The following is a 23,133-nucleotide window of genomic DNA, read 5'->3' on the forward strand; positions in this document are numbered from 1 at the left end:
TCCTTTACTTATTTATAGCTTTTGGAGAGACTTTCTGAAAAAAAATGGTATCCTTCTACTCAATACAGTACTTGGCCGAGCTGAGAGCCAAGAACCAGTCTATTTAAGACAAAGACATTAAACATTTTTTTATTTAATATGTGTATTTTCTTATTTATTTTCTTATATAATTACACCCATATTGTCTCATCTCTGCATCCACCAAAGGTCGACTGTTAGATTTTTTTTAAATTTATTTCATAAAACTGATGTTCAAACATATTAAATGCTATAAGTAAAAGATATGAAACAGTACAATATTTTTGTGACATCTACTATATGTGAATCCGACATGAATTAGGTATTCTTAGTGAGACACTTACATAATAATATTAATCAATTTAATGCTTAAATTATACCCTTAAATTATACAAATTACTAAATTTTAAAGATAAAATATAATATAATGCCTCAGACATTAAGTGTACCTGTATACATTTACTGTATATAAAATTTTAATAAATAACCAGTATAGTAAGTTATAGACCGGACAAGGACCAAATTTAACTTCTAAAGTTATTATCAATTGGTAATAAGGCGTTGTCTTATTTCGAATTCAGCGATTTACGCCTATATGAAAAAATCATTCTAGTACTTATAAGTAATTCAAATTTAAATACAAAGTTTATTGCACTCCACAATCATTTTCTACAATAGATGTTACATTTTAATACACGTGACATAATTGTGGACCCTGCCGGGCACGGCAAAGCTTCAAGAGAGGGAAAAACTATACAAATAACTACTTATAATAAGTATATATTACAATCTAAATTAATTGTAAAATGTAGGTAGATATTGTAACTGACTTTTCGGATGACCAACCCATTACTCCATTAGTGACCATAGTGGGTGCAAAATCAGCGAAACGTTGGAAAAAAAACATAATACTAAAACCGCTGTAAAATCTGCAAAATAGTTTTATTTCGATGTTTAACATTCACGTAAATATAAGATTTATCTAAACTCAATTGAAACTAAACAAGATGCTGCATACAAAAGCTTTAATATTATGAGGGTTCTAGCAGTCAACTTGAATAATTTTGGTTATAATTATGTTACGTACACTTATATTTGATGAATGTTGCTGATTAAAAGTTTAAAAAAATATAATTTGTATTTGGTCAATATAAAATTAGTACTTACAAAAAAACTATTACAAATAAATTACAAAATTAGGTGTGCATTATATTGCAATTTTAAATACAGCTATTTAAAAACACATTTTTGCTACATAATATAAAAACACATTAATGTCATATTACGAGAACTGTGAAAAGAAATTTACTTGCTCTTGTGAAATAGACCCTAATCGTTTTTCAACTACCTTCAATTACAATCAAAAATATTTCTACCTTAAAGTAATGGTGGCTTTTAATTTTTGTTAAAAAGTTATCTAAGAAACAACATATTTTGCCATAAAAATCTCATCACATAACCCAGATATAACTTCGATTTTGATAATTTTTTAAATAATACCATCTGATTGCAAGCCAAAAAACTTGCTTGACACATGTATGTATACCGAGATCGTTTCATTTGAATTTATTTATACTTATTGTATCATATTTTGTTAAGGTAGGTAATTACTTGATAAAACTTCAAAGGGCGAAGTGGCCTTACTCAAAAACATGTCGACTGGCAAGAGATAAACATCCCTGACGGTTGGCACAGTTATGCCTACTTAATTGCTTCTTCACGCTCTGCTCAAAGGAGCCCAATTTAGGAAGGAGAGAACACGTATTCTGGCAAACTATTTTGTAGAATAATCGTGCGGTAGAAATATAAGTAACTGAATTTTGGTTCGCGCCGGTAAGAGACCGCGAAGCTGTGGTTATGCAAACCAGCACGCTAACGCACGCTGGTTTCATTAACTATGTCATTTGTTCTCGTTAAGTTATATTGCAATTTTAAAAGTTATAAGACGTACTTTGTGTTGTAAAGAGTACTGTATATTGATTAATAAATCGACTAAACAACATTCAGTTGTCCCAATTTGGGTACGAGTGTGGCCCGTAGTTATATCTTTTAGAATTCACTACTAAATATAACATTTCAGCCTGATTTAGATGTAGATACCTCGTACAATTTTACTATAAATCTTTTTATTAATTCTCTTTATGTGAGTTCAACACACGCTTGGCACATTAAAATTTAGAGTTATAATAAAAAATTGTAATTTATGCAGCGCGACGGTAGAGAGAAATAAACACATCGGTATATGTAAGTTACAGCGTAAGTTGGACGAATATTTTGCCTAACATTCGGGTTCGGCCAAAAAGCCCGCCGAATATTCGACATTCGCCGTGTGCCCGAACATGCTATTCATTGGAAGTATGATGCATATTTAGACGCAGAATCGACAGAGATGGCCGGACAAAGTAATTCAAGATGATTTTTGTAAAGAATCATTGGTATTGAGAATACGAAGAAGTTATTCGTTTTGTTATTTGTATTTTACAACGACTTTCATATTTAGAATACAAAATCTTAGTTTAATGTCAGGGGGTCATATACCGTCTACGTGGAAATTCCATCTTTGACCGTAATGCCGTATAGATGAAAGTACCGAAAAAAAAATTATACATATTTTATGGCTTTACAGTGATTGCTTGTGATATAGTGTGTTATATCAATAAATTGCGTTATATCAATCAATTGTTGTGGCTATATCAATAATATATGCTATTTTTTTTTGTAATTATTAAAGTTTATTAAATGTTGATATTTTTGTGTGTGTGACAGTGTAGTGATGTGTTTATATAATAATAAGCTTGTTACTCTCGTATTTGTGTATTGATTTCGTATCTATATTTAATTCTCCATAGTGAAATTGCTGAAGTGCAATGAGTCTGTGTTTACAAATTTTTAAAACTTTCAAGTGACAATATGGTATCTAGCAAAGGTTTATTCCTGGTTTTCTATTCAATGGCTTGTCACGGTTTTATTACTGTTACTTTACTTACTAATAAATTGCAAATGAATAGCATGTTTTTTATGGTGATTGCTTCATTACTATTTGATGTAAAATAACATTTTATTACTCAAATTTTTTTTTGAGTTTTCTTTATTTTATTTTTTTTACAGTGAAAGTGTCAAAATATTTAGCCAATTCCGTGTGAACAAATTTGTAAGGCTTTGCAGTGATTGCTTATAATGCAATTGTAACTTAAATTAAATTTTCACACTTACGAGACAAAGAGCTTTTCCGTGATTGCTAATACAGGCGTATAATTTTGTAATTGCTATAGACTTTATGTAAAATTGTACTTTAATACTGAGTGGTAAATTATTTAATAACAAATATATCCATGTATTTCGGTGTTTTTAATATACTTATACAAACGTGATATTTGTCATATATTTCATACCGTGAGAGTGACAATATATTCGGAATATTTTAAGTCCGTGTGTACAAATTTGTAAGGCTTTTCAGTGATCGCTATAGATTTTATGCAAAATTGTACTTTAATACTATGTGGTAAACTATTTAATAACAAATATTGAAATGTTTCTCAGTGTTTTTAATATTCTATATAATATACTTATACAAACGTGATATGTGTGATATATTTCATACCGTGAAAGAGATAATATATTCGGAATACTCTAGTCCGTGTGTACAGATTTGTAAGGCTTTGTAGTAATTGCTATTGATACAATGTTATTTCTTTTTGTTAACTAAAATATTTAAAAGTAGTGTTACTTTAATGCTTAATGTAACTCGCTTGTTTATAAATTTTAACATGTGATAATAATATAATAAAACATTTGTAAAATAAAATTTGTGAATTTAATAATAATTTAGTAATAACTTTATTGTATATGAATATAAATTATACGGTAATAAAACACTTTTAAAATTATAGTTGTATTTATTACATGAGATCAGTTGTAGGCCCAGCGTTCCTGCAACGTGTTGCATCGAAAGGTAAGTAGCGTCGGAAGAACGCATTTACTTTTATATATTTAACACACACTTTACACTGGGTAAAAATCAATCGTCTGTATTTATATATAACATATAATCGCTATAATAACAAACTTGTGTGTGAACAAGACTTTACGAGTTCGTCATATAATTTTTCCGAAGGAATGCTTTTTTCGTTCTTATGTGACGCTTGCATAGGGTCATTTTCAAAAGGTTTTATCTTCTTAGATAATAATAATGATGAGATAACTTTGTGTTTAAGAGGAAAAAGATTGCTATTAAAAAAATGTAAGGACTTCTCCATAGTTATAAAAAATGATTGTAAAATAGATGCAAAATTATATATTTCTAAATGTTTCGCTACAATATTCTCATATGTAATTGTAATTCGAAATTATTTAGGGTGGGTTTTTAAGAAAAACGCTAGTATCATATTAGGTAAGCTTTTTTTATAAGGGCATGTCAAAGTGAATCCTCTGTTCCTGATGGTAAATGTAGTGGGGTCCTATAGATTACCGGCTGACGAGTGATGATTACCCCTCGTCAGTCGTCACAATTATGCCGGCCTGTTAGAAGCATACCAGGGCATTGTCTAATTTAAAAATATTTTTATTGTCCATAGTAATTATAATTAAGTATGAAGTACGTTATTCCAACTGTGCAGGTTACCTATACTGACCAAGAAAGTGATCAGATTTTCATCTTTTAATGATCAAATATTTGAATACTACAAACGAAGTCTGAAAAAAAAAACAAAATTTTCTTCCTCTTAAATCCAAAATTTAATTATTAAAATGTCCAGAACTTATCGTTTCAAAATAATTTCTTTATTGTTTCAAAATAATCGCATCTTTATTGATGTATCGTCGACATTGACTTTAAGGATTATGAAATAAAATCCATATGTCAGGTATTGCTGAGCTGTATTCATTAGCATAGCGAAGACTTTGTGGCACGTGCGAATGTTATATCGCTAGCGAAGTCTGAAAAAATATCATTTTAACTGAGTGACGAGACGAGCATGTCGCTGGCCTGTTAAGCGCCTCGACCATAAACAGTAGGAACACATTGTAGAACTTTAAATTATAAAGCATTTGGCACTGGTCCGAGCGCGTCAAGAGACTAATATCTCAAATCTCATGCCCAGTAGTTATACAAGCTGTAATGACTCTTAAATCGGACCGGATAATAGCAATGCTGCTTGTCGGCACTAGACATTGCGGTGGTACCTAAAAAGCCACTTACGAAAGGCCGACCACTGCGTAACTTTGTTTCTATAAGCAATTTTGATTAACTTTTGTAGGCATTTAACTTTGTTCTATAATAATTACAAGGTAATTTGCATCGATATTTATTATGTACGTAGTCGTTTACATAATGATTTCTTACGTTTACGTTAATTAGACATTAAAGTAAAACTATTTTATAGTTTTTTGTGTTATAATTTTCTCCAATTTCGAGGACTTTGCAGCCTTCATTGTCACGTTGGGGACTGATGTGTTGGTCGTCCGAAAGGTCAAAGTTACAATATATTTCTAAAATGTAGATAGATATCGTAACTTTGATTTTTCGGACTACAGCTCAGACCAACGCAAAAACACAACTAATGTATTTCGCATGCGGTACGACTATCGCGTTGAGATGTTACGCCTCTGCCTACCTCTGAAAGGGGAAAAGGTGTTATGCTATGTATATAAGTATGTATGAAGTAGTCGTAACCAAACCCAAATATAAACATAATTAAAAACGTCACAAGAAAGCAAATTTCGCAATTTCCTTTATTTAGACGACATTCCAATATTCTAGTAATTTTAATTTAAAACCAAACTACAGAAGTGATTTGAAAACAATTCTATGGGACCAACCTGGAAGTATATTCTTACATATAAAAAAATAATAATTACAAATCGATTCAGAAATTACCGAGTTGTGATCAACCATAAAATAAAATACATGTTGAATTGATAATCTCCTCCTTTTTTTGAAGTCGGTAAATGAATTATGCTACAACTTGAGAACGAATTAATCGATTTCATTCATCTTTTTTAAAAGATATGTCCAAAAAGGTCATACATTCGACAGAAATTCTAACCATGATCATTTACACATATTTGGATAAAACTCTTAAAAACGTTTAAATACCTCCTATTTAGAGATTTTTGTAATTTTATTTTACACACATACTTTAAATTAAAGCTTTGGAAATATAAATAGGAACGCTCTCTAAAAAAAGTAAAGTTGTCAAAATTTATTGCCTCTGAAAATTTTCAGACATGAATCTGAATTGAGAATAACTCATATTAATGATTAAACTAAAAATTAAAGAATTGTTATTGTTTTATGAAAAATAATTCCGTGACTTTTTTTTTATTTCCCTTCATATTTGCGAATGACAATAACAGACAGCTACTTATGTCAAAAAAAAAAACAAAATTCTAAGTTACCTATTCCGGCTCTTTTGATGACTCAATGAATTGACGGTACTTATTTCTTTCATATTTTTCTTAGCGCTCTTAATAAAATAATGACCTATTTCAAAATTGATAATTTGTGACAGTCGGCGGAAAACTAATTTTTGTTTGCTACATTTTTTTTGAAGTTGCTATAAAACTGAGCTTATTAAAGATAGGTAATAAATTAAACCTATAGCATGAAAAAAAAAGGGAAAAAACTAAAAGGTCGCAAGCAGAAATTGGTTGTATGACAATTCCCACAAATTTGCAATTTTGAAATGGGTCATTATTTTATTAAGAGTGCGTCTTATAAATGGAAGGGTCTGAACTCTTGGGCTTTGAGCTGCCCTGGCAGAGTTGCACAGCAGAATAAGTGTGATTAGTGAAAGCAAATTAGGTCTTCAGTAGACTAACAACTTATATATTTCTAATATATTGAACGTCAGAATCTAACCATAACAACGTAGAACATAACGCTTAATAACAGTACATTGTTATCATTTTAAATACAATAATTCAAGTACTATTACACTGCCAGTTCCTTAATATTATAAAGAGGCTTTGTGTTTGCCTATACAACCTCAACATAAACTTATTCTTTTAATGATTCTAAGCTCCACATTTTTGCTACTTTATTATCCAATTTAGTTGAAATTTGTTTGACATAAAGAACCAGCGCCTATACAAAAAACGGAAATGTACTTTCTAGCACGCTCTTACGGAAAAAAACATGAAGAAAATTGGAAAGAGTCAGAAAACTTTGCTATTTACGTAACTTGACGCGTTTGATTAATGTAAAATTAGCGGGCAGCGTGTTTTTTTGCATGAATATAAACAGGTTTTTTTTTTTTATATTTATAAACGCTTTGGAGTCGTATTTCTTACAAAATGTATGGAGAAAGTTTATTGTAGTTAAAAGTACTCCAACCTCTTATAGTATCTACCATGAAGTCTTGATCATTACAATAAGCATTGCCAATTGTTTGTTGACTGTACATGTTTTTCAAAATCTATGAATGCCGATCTGAATGTTTAGATAATTGGTATTTTTAGGCATAATGGTTAAGTTCCCTATCTGCTCCATCTCAAAAATCCACTCTGTATCTATATACAGGGTGGAATCTATATTCCAGCGGGTTTTGTAAGCTTAGTAGGAATATAACGTAAAGATGGAACATTAATAAAAAACAACCCTAAATCATTCGCTCCCTTTGGGCGTGTCTCTAATATCCCCGCCCAAATAGCGGTGCATCAGGGGGCAGAAATGGAGCGCATGCGGGGGCATGGGGTAGCGCGGTAGGTGCGGACGGGGTACTCTGGTGGCGCATCGGCGCATATTTGCTTGCGGGTTGTTGCTGACCGGTTCGGTGCAACCCTGTAGTCAAATATGAGTCTAAAAATATTGTATTGCGGTTCACGGGGCCGCGTGGGGAACCGCGCCGCTACTCCACGCGGCCCTAACCTGTTTTAGAGATTTTTTTTTTAAATAAACTTAAAAATTAGGTATTTCACTTTTTTGGTATATAAGTGCTACAGTCCGTATTTGGCTTGTTGTGTTTTTTTTAATTCGGCTAAATTGAATGTGCTCAAATGGAAACGCGTGTGGGAAAATTATGCAGCTGCTAAGGGGAATTAGAGCAGGTATTACGTCCTACTTTAACCAACTCGCAAATTACCTTTTTTGTAAGTAAGGAGCCTATGCCTTCTTTGGAGCTATATGCGTCTTTTTGCAATCAAAGCCGTCCTAATTGAAGATCGGCTTTGAAAGGTGTGTAGGTAATAGAGTAAAAAAAACCCTTATTTAACTACACAGTTTTCAAATTCTCCTTCAATTAGAACGCCTGTAATTATAAAAATACGGATTCACTCCCGTAGACAGAACAAGGCCTCCAACTATACATTATATTTTTCTTTATGTGTTATGTGCAAATCTAAACTTTATTTTATTGTTACCAAGTTTCTTTTCTAATTAATTTTTAATTCGCCTTGCGTTTTGTTTTATGTTGAATTTAGCTTATTGTGTATGCTTACTCTGTAAATTCTTTGCCCGCTGCATTTCTCTCCTCACCGTTTTTACCTCCGCTAGTAAGTTATGCACGTTGCGCACATGCGCAGCGTTCGCTGGGAGGTTCGATGGCGTGCGCTAGCCAAGCTGGCGGCTCCTTTGGACGCAGCAGTGTAGCCATGCGGACGTGCGCTACCCTGTCTGATCCAATGTGACCGAATTTCATATGTTGCTGCATTCGCGATTATAATTGCGTTATGTAGATTGAGTGCGGGCGTGGCGCATCATTCGGTGTATTAACAAAATATCAATAAAATTCAATGAAGTTATCTTATTATCATAGTGATTTGTGAAGTGTGGTTTTATAAGAATGTTAGTATTCCTAATATAAGTAACGTGTCATTTGTAAACGAAAATGTGTCACGTCATTGATAATGTAGTGTTTATTTTATTTTAACGGATAATCGCTTTATTAGCGGTGACGGTTAACTGTGAGGTTAGTGGAAGTTGCAAATCAGGTCTTGGGTTCGATTCTCACGTTGGCTAATGACGTATGTTCATTGATTCGATGAACTATATATTTAATTCGAGTTATTTAGGGATTTAATTGTGAACTTTTGTGAATGTGATTTTATAAAATACATACAAAATAACCGTGAAAGCAAAACTGCGAAGTATGTTTTAAAATGTGGCGTGCTCAAAAATTCTGTCATTGCATGTTTCATGGACAAGTAAAGATTATATGTTACATAATCAAATTTATTTTATTGTAATACATAGACCGATAAATAAAATGTCCCCCGTGTTTAAATTGCTTTGCTGTTCCATCCGTTTTCACGCGTGACGTCGCCTCCGTAGTCCGTACCCAGTCCGCCTCCTTGCACGATGCACCTGGGGCGCATGCGCGGATTTGCCGGTGCGGCAGCTCACGTTAGCTGGTTGCGTCGAGCGGCACTGCCCGCCACACAGGGTAGCCGAATAGACGTGCTACCCTGTAGATCCGGGCAGTAGAAAATCACATTGTTTCTATGTAACTGCATAATATCTTACTTTACATGTAGCTTTCCTTCTTTACAGCTCTTAACGTTGTTACAACTTTTTTTATTTCTTTTGTTAACAGTTAATATTTCTTATGTTTTCCTTGAATAGTTTGTAATTGTGTTATAATATTTTGCGTAGCTTTTGTTAATTAAGTGGGCTATGAAGTACGAGTATTAATGGTAGCTATTGCGTGATATATTTATCGTAAAAATTATCGAAAAAATACTTTGTTCATGTCTAAATTATATTTATTACTTGCCATTTAGGTACTTTAAAACGTAGTTCCTATATATTTTTTCTATTGGACAGATAACATTTCATGTTGTCATTATGTCGCAAATTAAATCCGTATTAAGTATAAATTATTACGTGGACTATATGTGCATCGGATTGCATTTATGCTCAAAATTGTTCCCCCTCGGCACATGCGCACTGCGCAGATGGTTGGCGCGGGTAGTTATCGCAAAGCCGGACAGCCTCACAGTCGACCCTGCAGGATAGCCGGCCGGACCTGTGCTACATGTGGGGGAGAGTGTAATCAAAAATTATCTGTCAATGCGATTCATCCTACTATGTCCCCTCTTTACCCTATTAACTATTCTGTTTTTTTTTTCTGTTTTTATCTTGGTAATAATTATAATTTCAAAATTTTATTGTAATGTTGTTTTCCTATAACCATTAAGGTCATATGTTTTAACTTTATGATTAGTTTAAAATTTTCCCTTTTTTTTGTTTTGCTTGTTTATCTTTAGAAAAAATAATTGTTTGGTTCTACTCCCACAACAAATACATTTTTGAAAACTCTTTTTGGAAAGTCAATAGTACAAAGTTTAGAATCTACAGATAAATAAATAAGTATAATATGTTCATGAGCTTAAAGTATTTAATAACACAATGTGTACCACAGAAATCTATAGAATTATTTATTTTATTGGATACTAAGTCCCTCGTATGCAAGTGGTTGGCTGGGTATTACCGCAATGTTTGAATGTTATGCTTTCAAGGGTATTGTAGCCAACATAATTACTAGGCATCATGAGGATCTAAGGATGAGTATACTCGTTACGCTTACCTTCTGACTAGCGTCTTGCTCATCTTGTCATTGATTTGTACGAACATTTTATAAACTTATGAGACCGTCTGTGAGACCCTTTGTGAGATTACATTATAATTAACTATTCTGGAAATATGAAGGCAAAATGCTTTTGATTATTTCGTTTTCTCAGTAGCTTAGCCAAGTTAACTATAAAAACTTATTATTGTCTAAGAAAAAGCAGATGTGGATTTACCTAGATATTTTACAATAGCAATACTACTGAAAATGCTTTATCTAGCGCTAATTGCAATTTCAAAGGGGCATCGAACTCTATATGGTACTTCCCCTTGATCTAGAGTTAATTACTCTTAATTAATGTCTTAGTTATAGCATATGTAAATGAATCATCTGAAGCCGTAGATATTTACTTAAATAACAAAAAAACGGCGAATTTATTATTACAAACTTATCATTTGCGGTAGATGTAATAACCGTGTCTAGGGAAAAAAACAGCATAGTTAAGATTGTGAAGTTTGAACTTAAGTATATAGGTATACTAATATACCATACCTACAAGCTTGTACGGAACCATCGGTACGCAAGTCTCACTCAGATTTGTCCGGGTTTTAACAGATTTACAAACTTTTTATAGACTTATAATTCTTTTTTAATGGTTAAATTTATTTCATGTTGCATATTTTGTTTTCTAAGCACTTAAAACAGTTTTTTTTAATCGTTAAAATATGTTTTCATGCTGTATTTTTTCTTTTCTAAGCACTATAATACTTTTTTTAAATCGTTAAAATATGTTTCATGCTGTATGTTTTGTTTTCTATGCACTGCATTTTATGTGCGACTTTGTATCTAATTTTACATGTTACCTATAAGTCAGTGTAGACTTCTGAATTAGATTTAAGAAGATCCCCATAGAAAATGATGGTCATTAAAATGGGATGGCATAATGAGCTCAATATTTCGAGTAAAACGTACGCTGAGCCTAAGCACACTGGTATAAAAATAAGTATGTATAGTGACTTTAAAGTCCCAGCCAATAGCTCGATTGATTTTATTCAGTTGCCTGTAAAGATTCCCCTCGCACCCTTCCCTTGCGCGATGCACCTGGTGCACATGCGTGAGAGGGACCTGGGCAGCTCGCGTGCGATCGTCGAGGCTAGCTCAAAGCCCAGCCGTCGGGCTAACAAATCAGTCGTGACCTGGCTACTCTGTGGTACTTGACTGCGTATCAAAAAATCTCCCGTATATTGCTTGAGGTTGCGTGCGTGTATTTCTAAAGTCATTAATACAGTATCGCGATATTACCTTAATTTTAATACTCGCCGGGATACCTGTAGGTATGTACTTTTCTTAGTGTATCGTTGTAACAACTACGATCAGTTTGGGTCTTACAGGGCAGCCGGTCGGACGTGCGCTACCCTGTTCTATCCCAAACTTGAAAAAATATTGCATACTAATTAATAGATAAGGCAAATTAGGTTTATTACTCTTGTTCGTGTGTTAACTATTTAAATTAATGAAATTGTTTTTGCCTAAATTTTGCAATTGATGTTAAGCCTAAAACTGGGGTCGTGCAGTTCATCCTTTGTTAACGGTAAGTCTTAAATATTAAGCTCTTTCCAGGGCTCAGAGTTTTAATTCGATCAACTAAGGGAGGCAAATTATAATATATCTCATTAGAAATTTTCTACTTTTCATGCATTTTCATTGTGTAATGTAGATAAATTTCAGTTTGCAATAATTACACTTCCGACAGGTTGATTGATTTTCTCTGGGCTCCCTGTAACCCCCCTGCCCCGTGGCCCCTCGCCTGCGTCCCGTGCACGTTGCACTTTTCGCACATGCGTGGGAACGACCCGGGCATCTCGCGAGCGGTCGTTGCATCTGACGTCACTGCTCGGTCTGCACGGTGGCCAGTCGGTTGTGCGCTACCCTGTAGATCCGCGCCGTGAAAAAAATGTATCAACCCGCAATTTTCTGTAGACATTGCGCATGTCTAGTGTCTACAGTGATGATACTACGTTGCGCGATGTGTTATGTTACAAATTAACATATTGAATATACTATGATCCTAATAGTGTTAAATTTTAGTTTTTATTTTAGACCTCCAACAAAGGATACACGGCATATAATTAATACAATGTCGTAATATTGGTATAATTAACAATGTGACGTGCTTCTTCAATTAAAGGAGACCACAGCATGCAAATTTATGTATTAATACAACGGCAAAAATAATAATATTTGTTACTAATAAAATTTAGAATAAACAAGGTTGAGGCAATCTTTGTACATTTTTATATTAGGTCATTTTAAACTGCGTTACTAAATGAACTACTTACTTGTATACGTGAAATGAACATATTACAATAAGTTACTTACAAAGAGTTACAGCCTTGTAGCGTGAGGAACGGACTGCCGAGAGGAATGTTCGCAAGTTTAAATCCCAAGGACATACTCCTCTAACTTTTCTAAAGTTATGTGGCTATTCTTTGTGAATTATGGCTTTCTTTAACGGTGAAGGAAAACATCGTGAGGAAACCTACATACCTGAGAAGTTCCCTATAAAATTTTTGAGGGTGTGTGAAGTTAATCAATCCTCAGTCAGACAGCGTGGTGGAGTAAGGTCTAATCCGTCTCAGTAGTAGGTGAGGCCCGTGTCCAGCAGTGGGACACTACATAATACAAGGCTGATATTATTATATTTAATATTAATTACTTACTCTAACCGCATACGTAAAATTTTCAACTAAAATTGGTTAACATAATTTATTTCAATCTGTCTTGTTCCTTATAAGAATAATAACATTGTGGAAACATTGGAGATATTACTAGTTTTATGGTTAGAAATGTCAAAAACCTCCTCCATACATTTGTAGGAAAAGAGACTCAATGCGCGTTTCAATAAACAAAACTTTGTGTTCGGGGTCTTAATATACATTAATATTAACAAAATATTCGGTTAATAGCAGTAACTAGCAAATAAGGTCAGTGGGCTCTATTCCGTCTACGGGGGCAAATCCGTCTTTTGCCACTACGGGCGTTCTTATCACAAACAAAAACAACAATCAAACAATTTAAGGACCAAAACACTGTAGAATTTGAGCCGTTACAAATAGAATAGAATAGAAATAGAATATAAATATATTTAGGTTCAGTTCACATTAGTTACATCAATTCACGGCGGTCACTGCACTAGGCTCCAGGCCCGTATCGCAGTTAACCAAATAAGAATTAACAATATACAATTACATTTTCATATGGCGACCAAATCCGGTTCACATCTTCGGTATTATTAATGGTAAAAAATATATATAAATATAGTATGAATAAATATGAGCTTATTAGAAATACGTAAATGCAATATATATGTGTGTGTGTGAGTGTGTGTATGTGAGTGTGTGTGTGTGTGTGTGTGTGTGTGTGTGTGTGTGTGTGTGTTTGGTGTTTGTTTGTTTGCGTCCTAAACAAAACCCGTTAGAATTTTCTCAGTATCCTCGTAGTTAAGGTCTTGCAACCATTTTTCTAATGTGTACTTTGCTTTCTTACAAGTCAAGAGCTTTATATTCAGTTGCTGACAAATTGTATTGTATATGAAAGAGTGCATATAGTTTGGTAGGTGTCTAGCAAAACTCGACTTTATCAACGGCAGGGGGATTCTATATGTGCGTCGAGAACACAAATTGACAAATTCTTCAGAGTTTAAAACGCGCTTATGAATTGCGATAGCTGCTTTGCTAATGTATAATTGGCGAACCCTTAATACTTTACATTCCTTGTATAAGTCGTCTGTAGGGAATCTAAAGGGTTTTCGTAACATGACTTTTAAAATAGCCCGCTGAGCTCTTTCGAGCTCTAAGAGAGTAGATTTTGCGGCCCCTCCCCATGCAGATATACAGTATGTGAGACTAGATTGACATATCGCTTTGTAAACTAAGAGTAAAATGGATGAAGATGCAGAGTTACGCAGAGATTTCATGAAATAGATAGATTTCCTTAGTTTCCCCGATAAATACGAAATATATTTTTAAAAGAGAGATTTTCATCGAGAAGAATGCCAAGGTATTTAATGGTGTTAGCATAGTCAATGGAAGGACAACTGCAGGAAGTGGGTTTGTGGGGGTAATCTTGGTACGAGGCACAGGAATGAATAAAAAGATTATGGGGCGTGTTGGGTTTTGATGCTCGTGTTTTATGGAAAGCAACGTATTTTGTTTTGCGATTATTAATTGTCAGTAGGCTATCATTCAATCGCTGTGCTAATTTCGCCAACCCAGATTCTGCCGTCTTAAATACTGCATCCCATGAAACACCTTGAAAGATGACAACCGTGTCATCCGCATAACATATAGTGTCGGCATCATTTATTGAAATGTTTAGCAGGTCATTCATATATACGATGAATAATGTAGGGCCAAGAATGCTACCTTGTGGTACACCGTAGCTTATGGGGAGTGCGTCGCTAAGGTGTGTACCTATTTTAACACACTGTCGGCGGTTGGATAAATAGCTGTCGAACCAGTCATGAGCAACACCCCTGACACCTAAGTTTTCAAGCTTTTTAAGAAGGATGGATACGGAGACCGTGTCAAAAGCTTTAGTGAGATCGAGAAACACGCCTAGACAATTTTTATTGCTATCCAAAGCTGAAGTGACTATATTTATTAATCGTAGCACAGCATCTTCTGTAGATTTGTTTCGTCGAAAGCCATATTGGTTGGGGGAGATAAGTCTGTGTTTTTCGAGAAAGGTTACTAGACGTTTGTTTATAATTTTCTCAAGTAACTTAGAAATAATACTTAACAGTGTGATAGGTCGGTAATTTGTAGGCATCGACTTATCACCATCCTTAAAGATCGGTGACACAATACCCATTTTCCATATAGCCGGGAATATTCCTGTAGTTATGCTTAAATTAAAAACATAAGTTAAAGGTTCAGCTATAGAAGATCTTAAAAGCTTTAATAGAGATGAGGTACACTGATCGAAGCCAGGAGCTTTACCATCCTTAAGTTGCATAATAGTGTCATCAACTTCTTCAATTGTTGTGGGATGTAAGAATAAAGAATGTGTAGGGCCATCTACCGTTTTAATGCCTGAGGCGAGAACATTTTCCGTTGTGTTCAATCGAGTTAGACTATTGTGAGCCAACTCCTGACCAATTTGTGAAAAGTACTCGTTACAACGGTTTATAGACCTGCAGGGTTCTTTAGTGTTTATTAAATCTGTGGAATCATTCTGCGGCTTTGGAAAGCTACAAATGTCTTTAACAGTTTGCCAAAGTTTTTTTGAGTTTTTTAAGTTTCCCGTTAGTTGTTGGCTTTCATAGTTGGATTTAAGTCTTAGAAGTAATTCATGTAAAAATTGCGATAGCGTTTGTATGATATTTGAAGTATAGAATTAGGTAGGGTTTTTCTAGCTTGAAGATGAAGGGAGTCGCGGTGTTTCTGGCATCTTATAATACCTGGAGTTATCCAGGCTTGAGGTGAAATTTTGATCGTGGGATTAAAATTTCCTTCGTATTCTCCTCAATAGCTTTATGTAGGATATTAGTGAAGTGAGCTGCGGCCGAGTCAGCATTGTCGCTGTTAAATACAACCGCCCAGTCCACCGACTTGAGAGCTTCAGCCACAGCTCGATAATCTGTTTTGACTTAAGACGTGTTCTTATCTTTTTATTTACGGAAGGAATGGCAAACATACATAAATTGTGGTCGGTGATGGCTGCATGGGCTATGAGGCCAACACCAGATAATCCGTTTTTGACAAATATGTGATCTAAACAGGCGTTTCCTCTGGTTGGCTTTGTTATCGCGGGAAGCAACTGATGTTCAGTTAGCAGGCATAGGTATTCGGCACATTGACTACTAAGGGGGTAGCCACAGATATCTAAATTTATATCACCAGCAATAATTACATGTTTTTTATAACTAGTTTTATAGAGAAATTGAGCTAAGGTGTTTAAATAATTGTCTACACATACAAAAGATGGTGAACGGTAAATCCCAAAAAGAGTTATATCTTGACTTAAGTTTACCTCCAGGCAGTTACAATCTGCTAATGGGGGTTCTGTAACAGTAGCACTCCATGTGTTCCAGATATAGACGATAACGCCACCACACTTATTTATGAATGTATTTGTGCGATAGTTATTATATCCGTTAATTTGCGGTATGGGTGTATTTTCATTAAGCCAACATTCTGTTAAAATAATGGCATCGAAATTGACTTGCAGTCTTTCCAAAGCCACCAAAAAATCATCGAAGTTTTTATGAACACTTCTTATGTTAAAAGTGAGGATCTTAAAGTTATACCTCGGGTCCAAAGATAATTTGCATTTTTCGAGACTATCAAGTACATCACAATTAATTTGCAGTATGTTGTCTGTATCTGTTAAGTAATCCATTGCGAGTGTGTATTCTTACTACAAGCTGAACATATGATAGGTTTTAGAAGTTTCGCACTTGAGAGTCCCGACTTAGGATAAAACTTTGGGAGTAGCATTGGGGAAAAGATAGAGAGTCTTGTTATGTTAGACTCATACTTGAGTGACAGATGACGCATTTGTGTGAATATGTAATGTGTATGTATGTGTGTGTGTCTGTGTATGTATTCTTGCTTAGAGCATGTTTTTGTTTTATTTATTTCTGTATTATTATTATTATTAATCGTGTGTATTAATATTTGGGGGTGAGTAACAATTTTATACAATATCATACTAAACACAAAATAGGGAACAGTGATATAAGGCAATATGGTGTTACAGTTTGGAAAGTAGTATTTAAAAAGGATAAGTTTAATACTTTGTGGCTGCATCCATAGGTGGACCAATCTTGAAGTCCAAATCCTGTGCCGATGAAATTCTGATTCCCGGTTTGTTATCATTTTCGCGAATATAAATACCTCCATTCCGGACCCAGCAGTAACGAAACTTATGCATCGAAGCCCGGAGGCGAGCTTCACGAAATAACAAGCGATTATGCTTAGTTAGTCGTTCGTTAAGGTACATTTTTTGCGGTTTTCCAGTAACAATGTCTTCTGTTGTAAGGTTACGTCTGGCTTTGGCCGATTTAATAGTTTCATCTCTCTTTTGTTTACGTAGTAGTTTGACAATAATCGGTCGTGGCTTTATATCCGAACTACTTATAGCTTTTCTTGGTCCTATTCGAGTAACATCCTCCAGATCCTCATCCTTTAGTGGTATACCAATTTTTGGGATATAGTTAAGGCAATATGGTGAAGGTTTTCATTTACGTTTTCGGGGATTCCAATAATCTCTAACTCATTAGACATTGACAGCTGCGCCTGAGTATTTATTTGATCTTCTAATTGAGATACTGTACTTTTAAGCTGATTTATTTCACTGTTTGCAGACTGGATTTGGTTTAAGTGTTCATAAGACATATTGGTCGTAAGATTGGACAGTTGTTCTCTGAGCTCTATAACCTCTTGTCTTAGTAGTCCTATCTCCGTATTCTGTTGTTTTATTTCACTCAATTCCTGTCGGAGTTGACGAATCTCTGTTAGGAGGAGCGACATGTCTACACTTTGGGGTTCCTTATGGCCAGCAGTTTTACTTTACTGCCTCGGGATGTATTAACATTTGACATCATTGTGTTGTCTTGAACTATGGGCGATGGGCGTACCGGCGTCAGAGTATTGTCCCTCTTAGGTTGAGAACAGGTGCAGGTTGGACACAGCCAGTTAATTTTATATGCATGTGATAGCTTACCATAACTGTCTTTCGATAAATTTAAACAAGGCAGGTCATATACTCCATCACATTTCGTGCATTTCATGCAGTTAACTCCTTTAATTGTAACTTTACAGGCTGCACATACGGTTGACATGTTAATTAAGTCAATATTACGTACTAAATCGTTCAATTTTTGCACAATAGTGAATAGATGCACAAGTGTGTAAAACGGCCGAGTGTCAACGCTACGGCGGACTGCCGCGGGTAGGAATGCGGGCGCAGCGGGCAACCGATGTTTGTCGCTGAGGCGGTGGTCGAATAAATGCGACGTTGCGAGCTAGACACAGGAAACACTTTAGTGTTATTTTTAATGTTTTAATTAACTAATATCTTAGTTTTGGAGTTCAATTATCACTATGTCACAGTTTAACACTTATATTTCACGAACTTCACTGGCTGATACAACACTTTGCAGTATTTCTACATAATTTGAATTAAAAGTGCGGAGCGTGACATGAACGATGCGTCTCGGACCGTGGCCGCCTTACAATTCAATGAAATAACATTATCAAAAGCGCCACATATTTTTATTTAAAGGAGGATTTAACTGTCTGCCAGCGTAATATTAATCAATACGTATTATATTTAACTACAAAAAAAAAAAAATCTTTCATGCCTTAAGCGCGGGCCACACGGAATAGACGTGGGGCGCAGTCAAGCACGGACAAGCAAGCGTCGTAATTTTTCAAAACATATATAAAAGTCGTGGCACGGACGTGCCGCTGGGCGACGCGACGCGTGAGATGATGGTCTTAAGCTGTCCGATTTTGATACGATAACATGTTTTCTTCCGAAGATGAAGATGTGTTAGCACTGGTGTATCTCGCTAAATATACAGAGGGCTAATGCAATGCTTTATTCTATTATGGAGAACTGGATGATTTTCCATTCAACTACTTTGAACGTTGAATACATAATCGTCTCACATTTTGACTTAATATAGGTACAATGATCTTCCTTCTTTAAACACCTAACAACTACTCAAGGACGCATGTAGTTTTGTGTGACAGCGACGCGCGAGTGCCGCCACTCGCGTCCCACCCTGCCCGGTCCCCTGAACATCAGCGCTCGCGACGGTGCGCCGTCCTTTCTGTATGATTTACAATAGGGCGTGGGCGTGTCATGTCTGCGCCGTGACTTTTCTGTATGTTTTGCATTGCGACGTTTCTATACATTTGTATGAAAGGGTCGCAGAATAGACATATTATGTCCGCGCCCCGGCCGCGTCCTACGTTTTTTCCGTCTGTTCAGCGCGTTAAAGCGTCTATTGAGCAAAGGGCCTTGAGCGCCGCGCGGCATGGACGCGGCGCAGGCGTGGGAGCGGGAGAGTGACCGCGGGACGATCCTCACCGTTGAGCACGATAAAGACTCTAACCTAGCTAATCTAGCCTTTCACTAGCTACCTACGCGATGAGTAAATGAAGAAGAAACGCAGAAAGAAACTCCGGGCGTTTTTTGTCATCAATGGTCAATATTTTTTAAATTCTAAGTCTTTTGTATACACAGTCAGATTAGTTATATAAGTTAATGCACGCACATCACCGTTGAAATGGGAATAAAATTCAATTAAAACAAAAAATAATCTAAAGTTTTATGAAAAAGAAAATTCTCTTCATCAATCTTGATAGAATTAGAGATAATCCCTCTATCCCCCAACACTGCATCTTCTGTAAGCCAAGATCGACAGTGGTACGCATTATGACACCAAGCGGCGAAACTCACCGAGCCGCTGGTAGCACTTATTTTTCTTAAATCCGCAACGAAGCCAATCTAATAGAAAGATATGTAGGAGTTAGAAATATTTGCCCTTTATCTTAAGGGCAGTAGGCGTAAGCAGGAGACAAAACAATGTAACTAAAGGGCCAGTTGTAAAAACTACGAATAAAATTTAAATGAAAGAGTATTGACAGGATTACGAAGTAAGTACCAAAATTATTGCAACCGGGCGGTCAGGCACCCCTGCATCTCGATAGCTAATTGATTTGCCCATCCCACATCGCCGCTCCTTACCCCACCCGTACATAATGCACCTGGGGCGCAGGCGCGCTTCGAGCCTAGGTTGTTGAGGGTTGTCGCAATTTTCCGCTGGTTTGAGCTATATTCTGGCTTACAATTTTTTAAGCGAAATATGTGATGCTTTTATTGTATTGGTTTTAAAAAATATTTAATATTACTAGCTTTTGCTCACGGCATCGCCCGCTTTAACGAGTTTTCGAAGGTAAATGCCTATGTCCTTCCCAGGGTCTCAAACTATCCGTAGCATAGTTTTTGAGTTCAGACAGGCAAACAGATGCGGTGGGTCATTTTGTTTTATAATAAAATTTTTAGAACTTTTTAAGAGGATCAATTCCGTCATTCAAAAGATGCGTTATTTTAACTGTTTACGTATCACACGCAACAGAAACTGTTAAACGAATAAATGTTCCCTATTTTGTAAATTTTTTCATTGACGCTCCGCACATATTGGTCATAGCATCATGTTATATAGCCTTCGTCGATAAATAAGGTATTCAAACATTTTTTTTTATAAAGAACCAGTAGTTTAATTTTTCACGTTCAAACAAACAAACTCTTTAGCTATATATATATATATAGTATAGATTGTTTATAATTATATTGATTGCATGCATTATAGTCGTTATTTGAACAAAATAATAATACCTTAAAAATTATGTTTTGCCCCTAAATGTTTATAATTGCGCCGAAATATGAATTGAAGTAATTATAAAAGCGAGACGGTCGTACACTACTGGTGTGGCCCGCTGCCCGCTGTGCTGCTTCCGCCGCTCGGGGCGTCCTTACGTGTTATTGTTTTCTACTACCCGCCGCTGTTCGTAACCCTTGTTAATAACCCTTTTTAATCCCGGCTCGGTTTTAGCTGTCTGAACCCTTAGGACTAACATTATTCCTGAATGCCACTTTCTCTCTATCGCCGCTACTGCCCTTTAGTGTATGAATATGCAAAAATGATCACCTATATTACGTAAAAACTCCTGTGCAATATATTATGCTTTGAGACACAGGAGTTTAGCCAGTGAAAAAAAAGTTTTTTTTTTTTACTTTTAATAAGAACTAAATAAATATGTTGCTGTTTATAAAACAGTGTGCACGCGAACTTTTGTAATATACATTATAATATACTCCTGGTTGCTCCCGATCATTACCTCCTAAGATTGCTACCGAATACAGCTACGCGCTTCATTAATCCCATTAGCGAGGGGGTGTTCCTGAAAATAAAATCTTAATACTTTTTGAATGTCATGTCATAGTTGACTAGAAAAAACACATTTTGTTCCCGGGTAAATCAAAATAGTATAATCTATCCTTCCCGTATAATATACGCTGAGTGGTGTTTGGTTTCGGAGCTAAAATGCTTGCTATCCATAATACCGCCATAAATACAAAATGTATATGCCATAATATAAAGTTATCAGACGTGAAATAATTACTGTCTAGACTCCTAATAAGATCAGAAAATTTAATTTCTGTTGCGTCTACACGAGTACCAAATTTCGACATAGAACATCCTCCGACAGAATTGATTTTCCCTTTCCAACCCCCCAGACGCCGCCCGACCCCCCAGACAGGGGTTGTCCCCCTGTCTGCCCCCACGTTGCACAATGCGGGGTGCACATGCGCGCGTGCAGCCGCCCGGTTGTCGCAATGGGGGTTAAGATGGGCTGGTTCAGTCCGGATCTTGCAGGGTGGCTTGTTGGTCGCGTGCTACCCTGTAACATCCGGGACTTTAATAAATACCCTTTAATCCGATGTGAGCTTAACATATTAGGTCTACAATTAGTTAAAAGTATGTGATAATATAAGTGTGTGATGATAGATTGTTCGGTATACAATGGGACTTGTACATGTGACTTAGCTCGCGCGTTATGGCTATGTCTAAAATTGCCGTCGTGCAGTGCCTCATTTGCCGGCTGTAAGTTTACGATAATTATCTATATTATATTTTATTTTGCTTTTGCCATGTATAATTTATGATGATTATGATTAAGTTATAAGTTATTGGTATCATAGATTAAATAAATATTTATTAGTTTTCGTATAATTTGTTTATGAATTTCTAAAACTTATTCCGTACATTCACTTCTTAATGTAAATAAACTATTTCAAGTATATTAAAAATAATTAAAACTTTTTCTTTAGTGGATATTTTATATTATTGTGGAGATGAAGCGAAAAATAAAAATATAAATTATGTGAAGCAATACTTCAAGTCAAAAATTATTAACCACTATATCAATGTATATTCAAACCCTACCCGAGTTATAAATGCGATTTCCCCCTATGGGATTGCGGGGGTAGCCAGACAGCACCCGCGTTCACCTCCCCATGCGGGTCGCACCCCGCGGCACCCGACACCGGGCAGACACGGGTAGGGTGGGGTAGGGAAAATGCAGGTTCGCCGCCCAACCGGGACCATTCCGAATTGTAGGGTAATTAACCGGTACCCCATGATCTTGTGAAAGCTTTGCAGTAAATTTTAATTTTAATCATACATGCGCGGTACGGTTCGATGTATTCTAATAATGCATTTGAAATATTATTGTTATATTTGCGGACGTAGTTTTGATAAACTTTAAATCTAAAATACAGATTTTTTAAAGCACATAGTAACGTTTTACGATATGTATTTCATAAATAAAAATAATAAAATATTTTTATAAGTGTAGAAAAAATTATGAATACATACTATAATTATTTATTTATTATTGATTGATTTAATTATTTTTGTGTTCGTACATTTGTAACCCTAAATTTCAAGTTCTTTGATGCATATATTTTAAATTTACCTCTATACTGATCTAAGGTTGACGGAGCCTTTGGTATGAAGTCCGCCGATAGA

The 23,133-nt window shown here is 35.4% G+C and overlaps 1 protein-coding gene across 3 annotated transcripts in view; it reads left to right on the forward strand.

The window, feature by feature from the left end:
• The window catches only part of LOC115447434 (pyruvate dehydrogenase phosphatase regulatory subunit, mitochondrial), an 81,228-nt gene that overhangs the window by 29,811 nt on the left and 28,284 nt on the right, over positions 1 to 23,133 (forward strand). The window contains exon 1 of one of the 3 annotated variants that reach the window (XM_030174470.2): positions 22,003 to 22,206. The exons of the other annotated variants lie outside the window; for them this stretch is intronic. Within the exon in view, the coding sequence (XP_030030330.1) occupies positions 22,160 to 22,206 (47 nt within the window). The 5' untranslated portion in view covers positions 22,003 to 22,159. Of the gene's footprint in view, positions 1 to 22,002; positions 22,207 to 23,133 lie in introns of those variants that run through there. 3 annotated transcript variants of the gene reach the window in all.

The sequence above is a fragment of the Manduca sexta genome, chromosome 27 (assembly GCF_014839805.1).
Source record: "Manduca sexta isolate Smith_Timp_Sample1 chromosome 27, JHU_Msex_v1.0, whole genome shotgun sequence".
NCBI classification, from domain to species: domain Eukaryota; kingdom Metazoa; phylum Arthropoda; class Insecta; order Lepidoptera; family Sphingidae; genus Manduca; species Manduca sexta.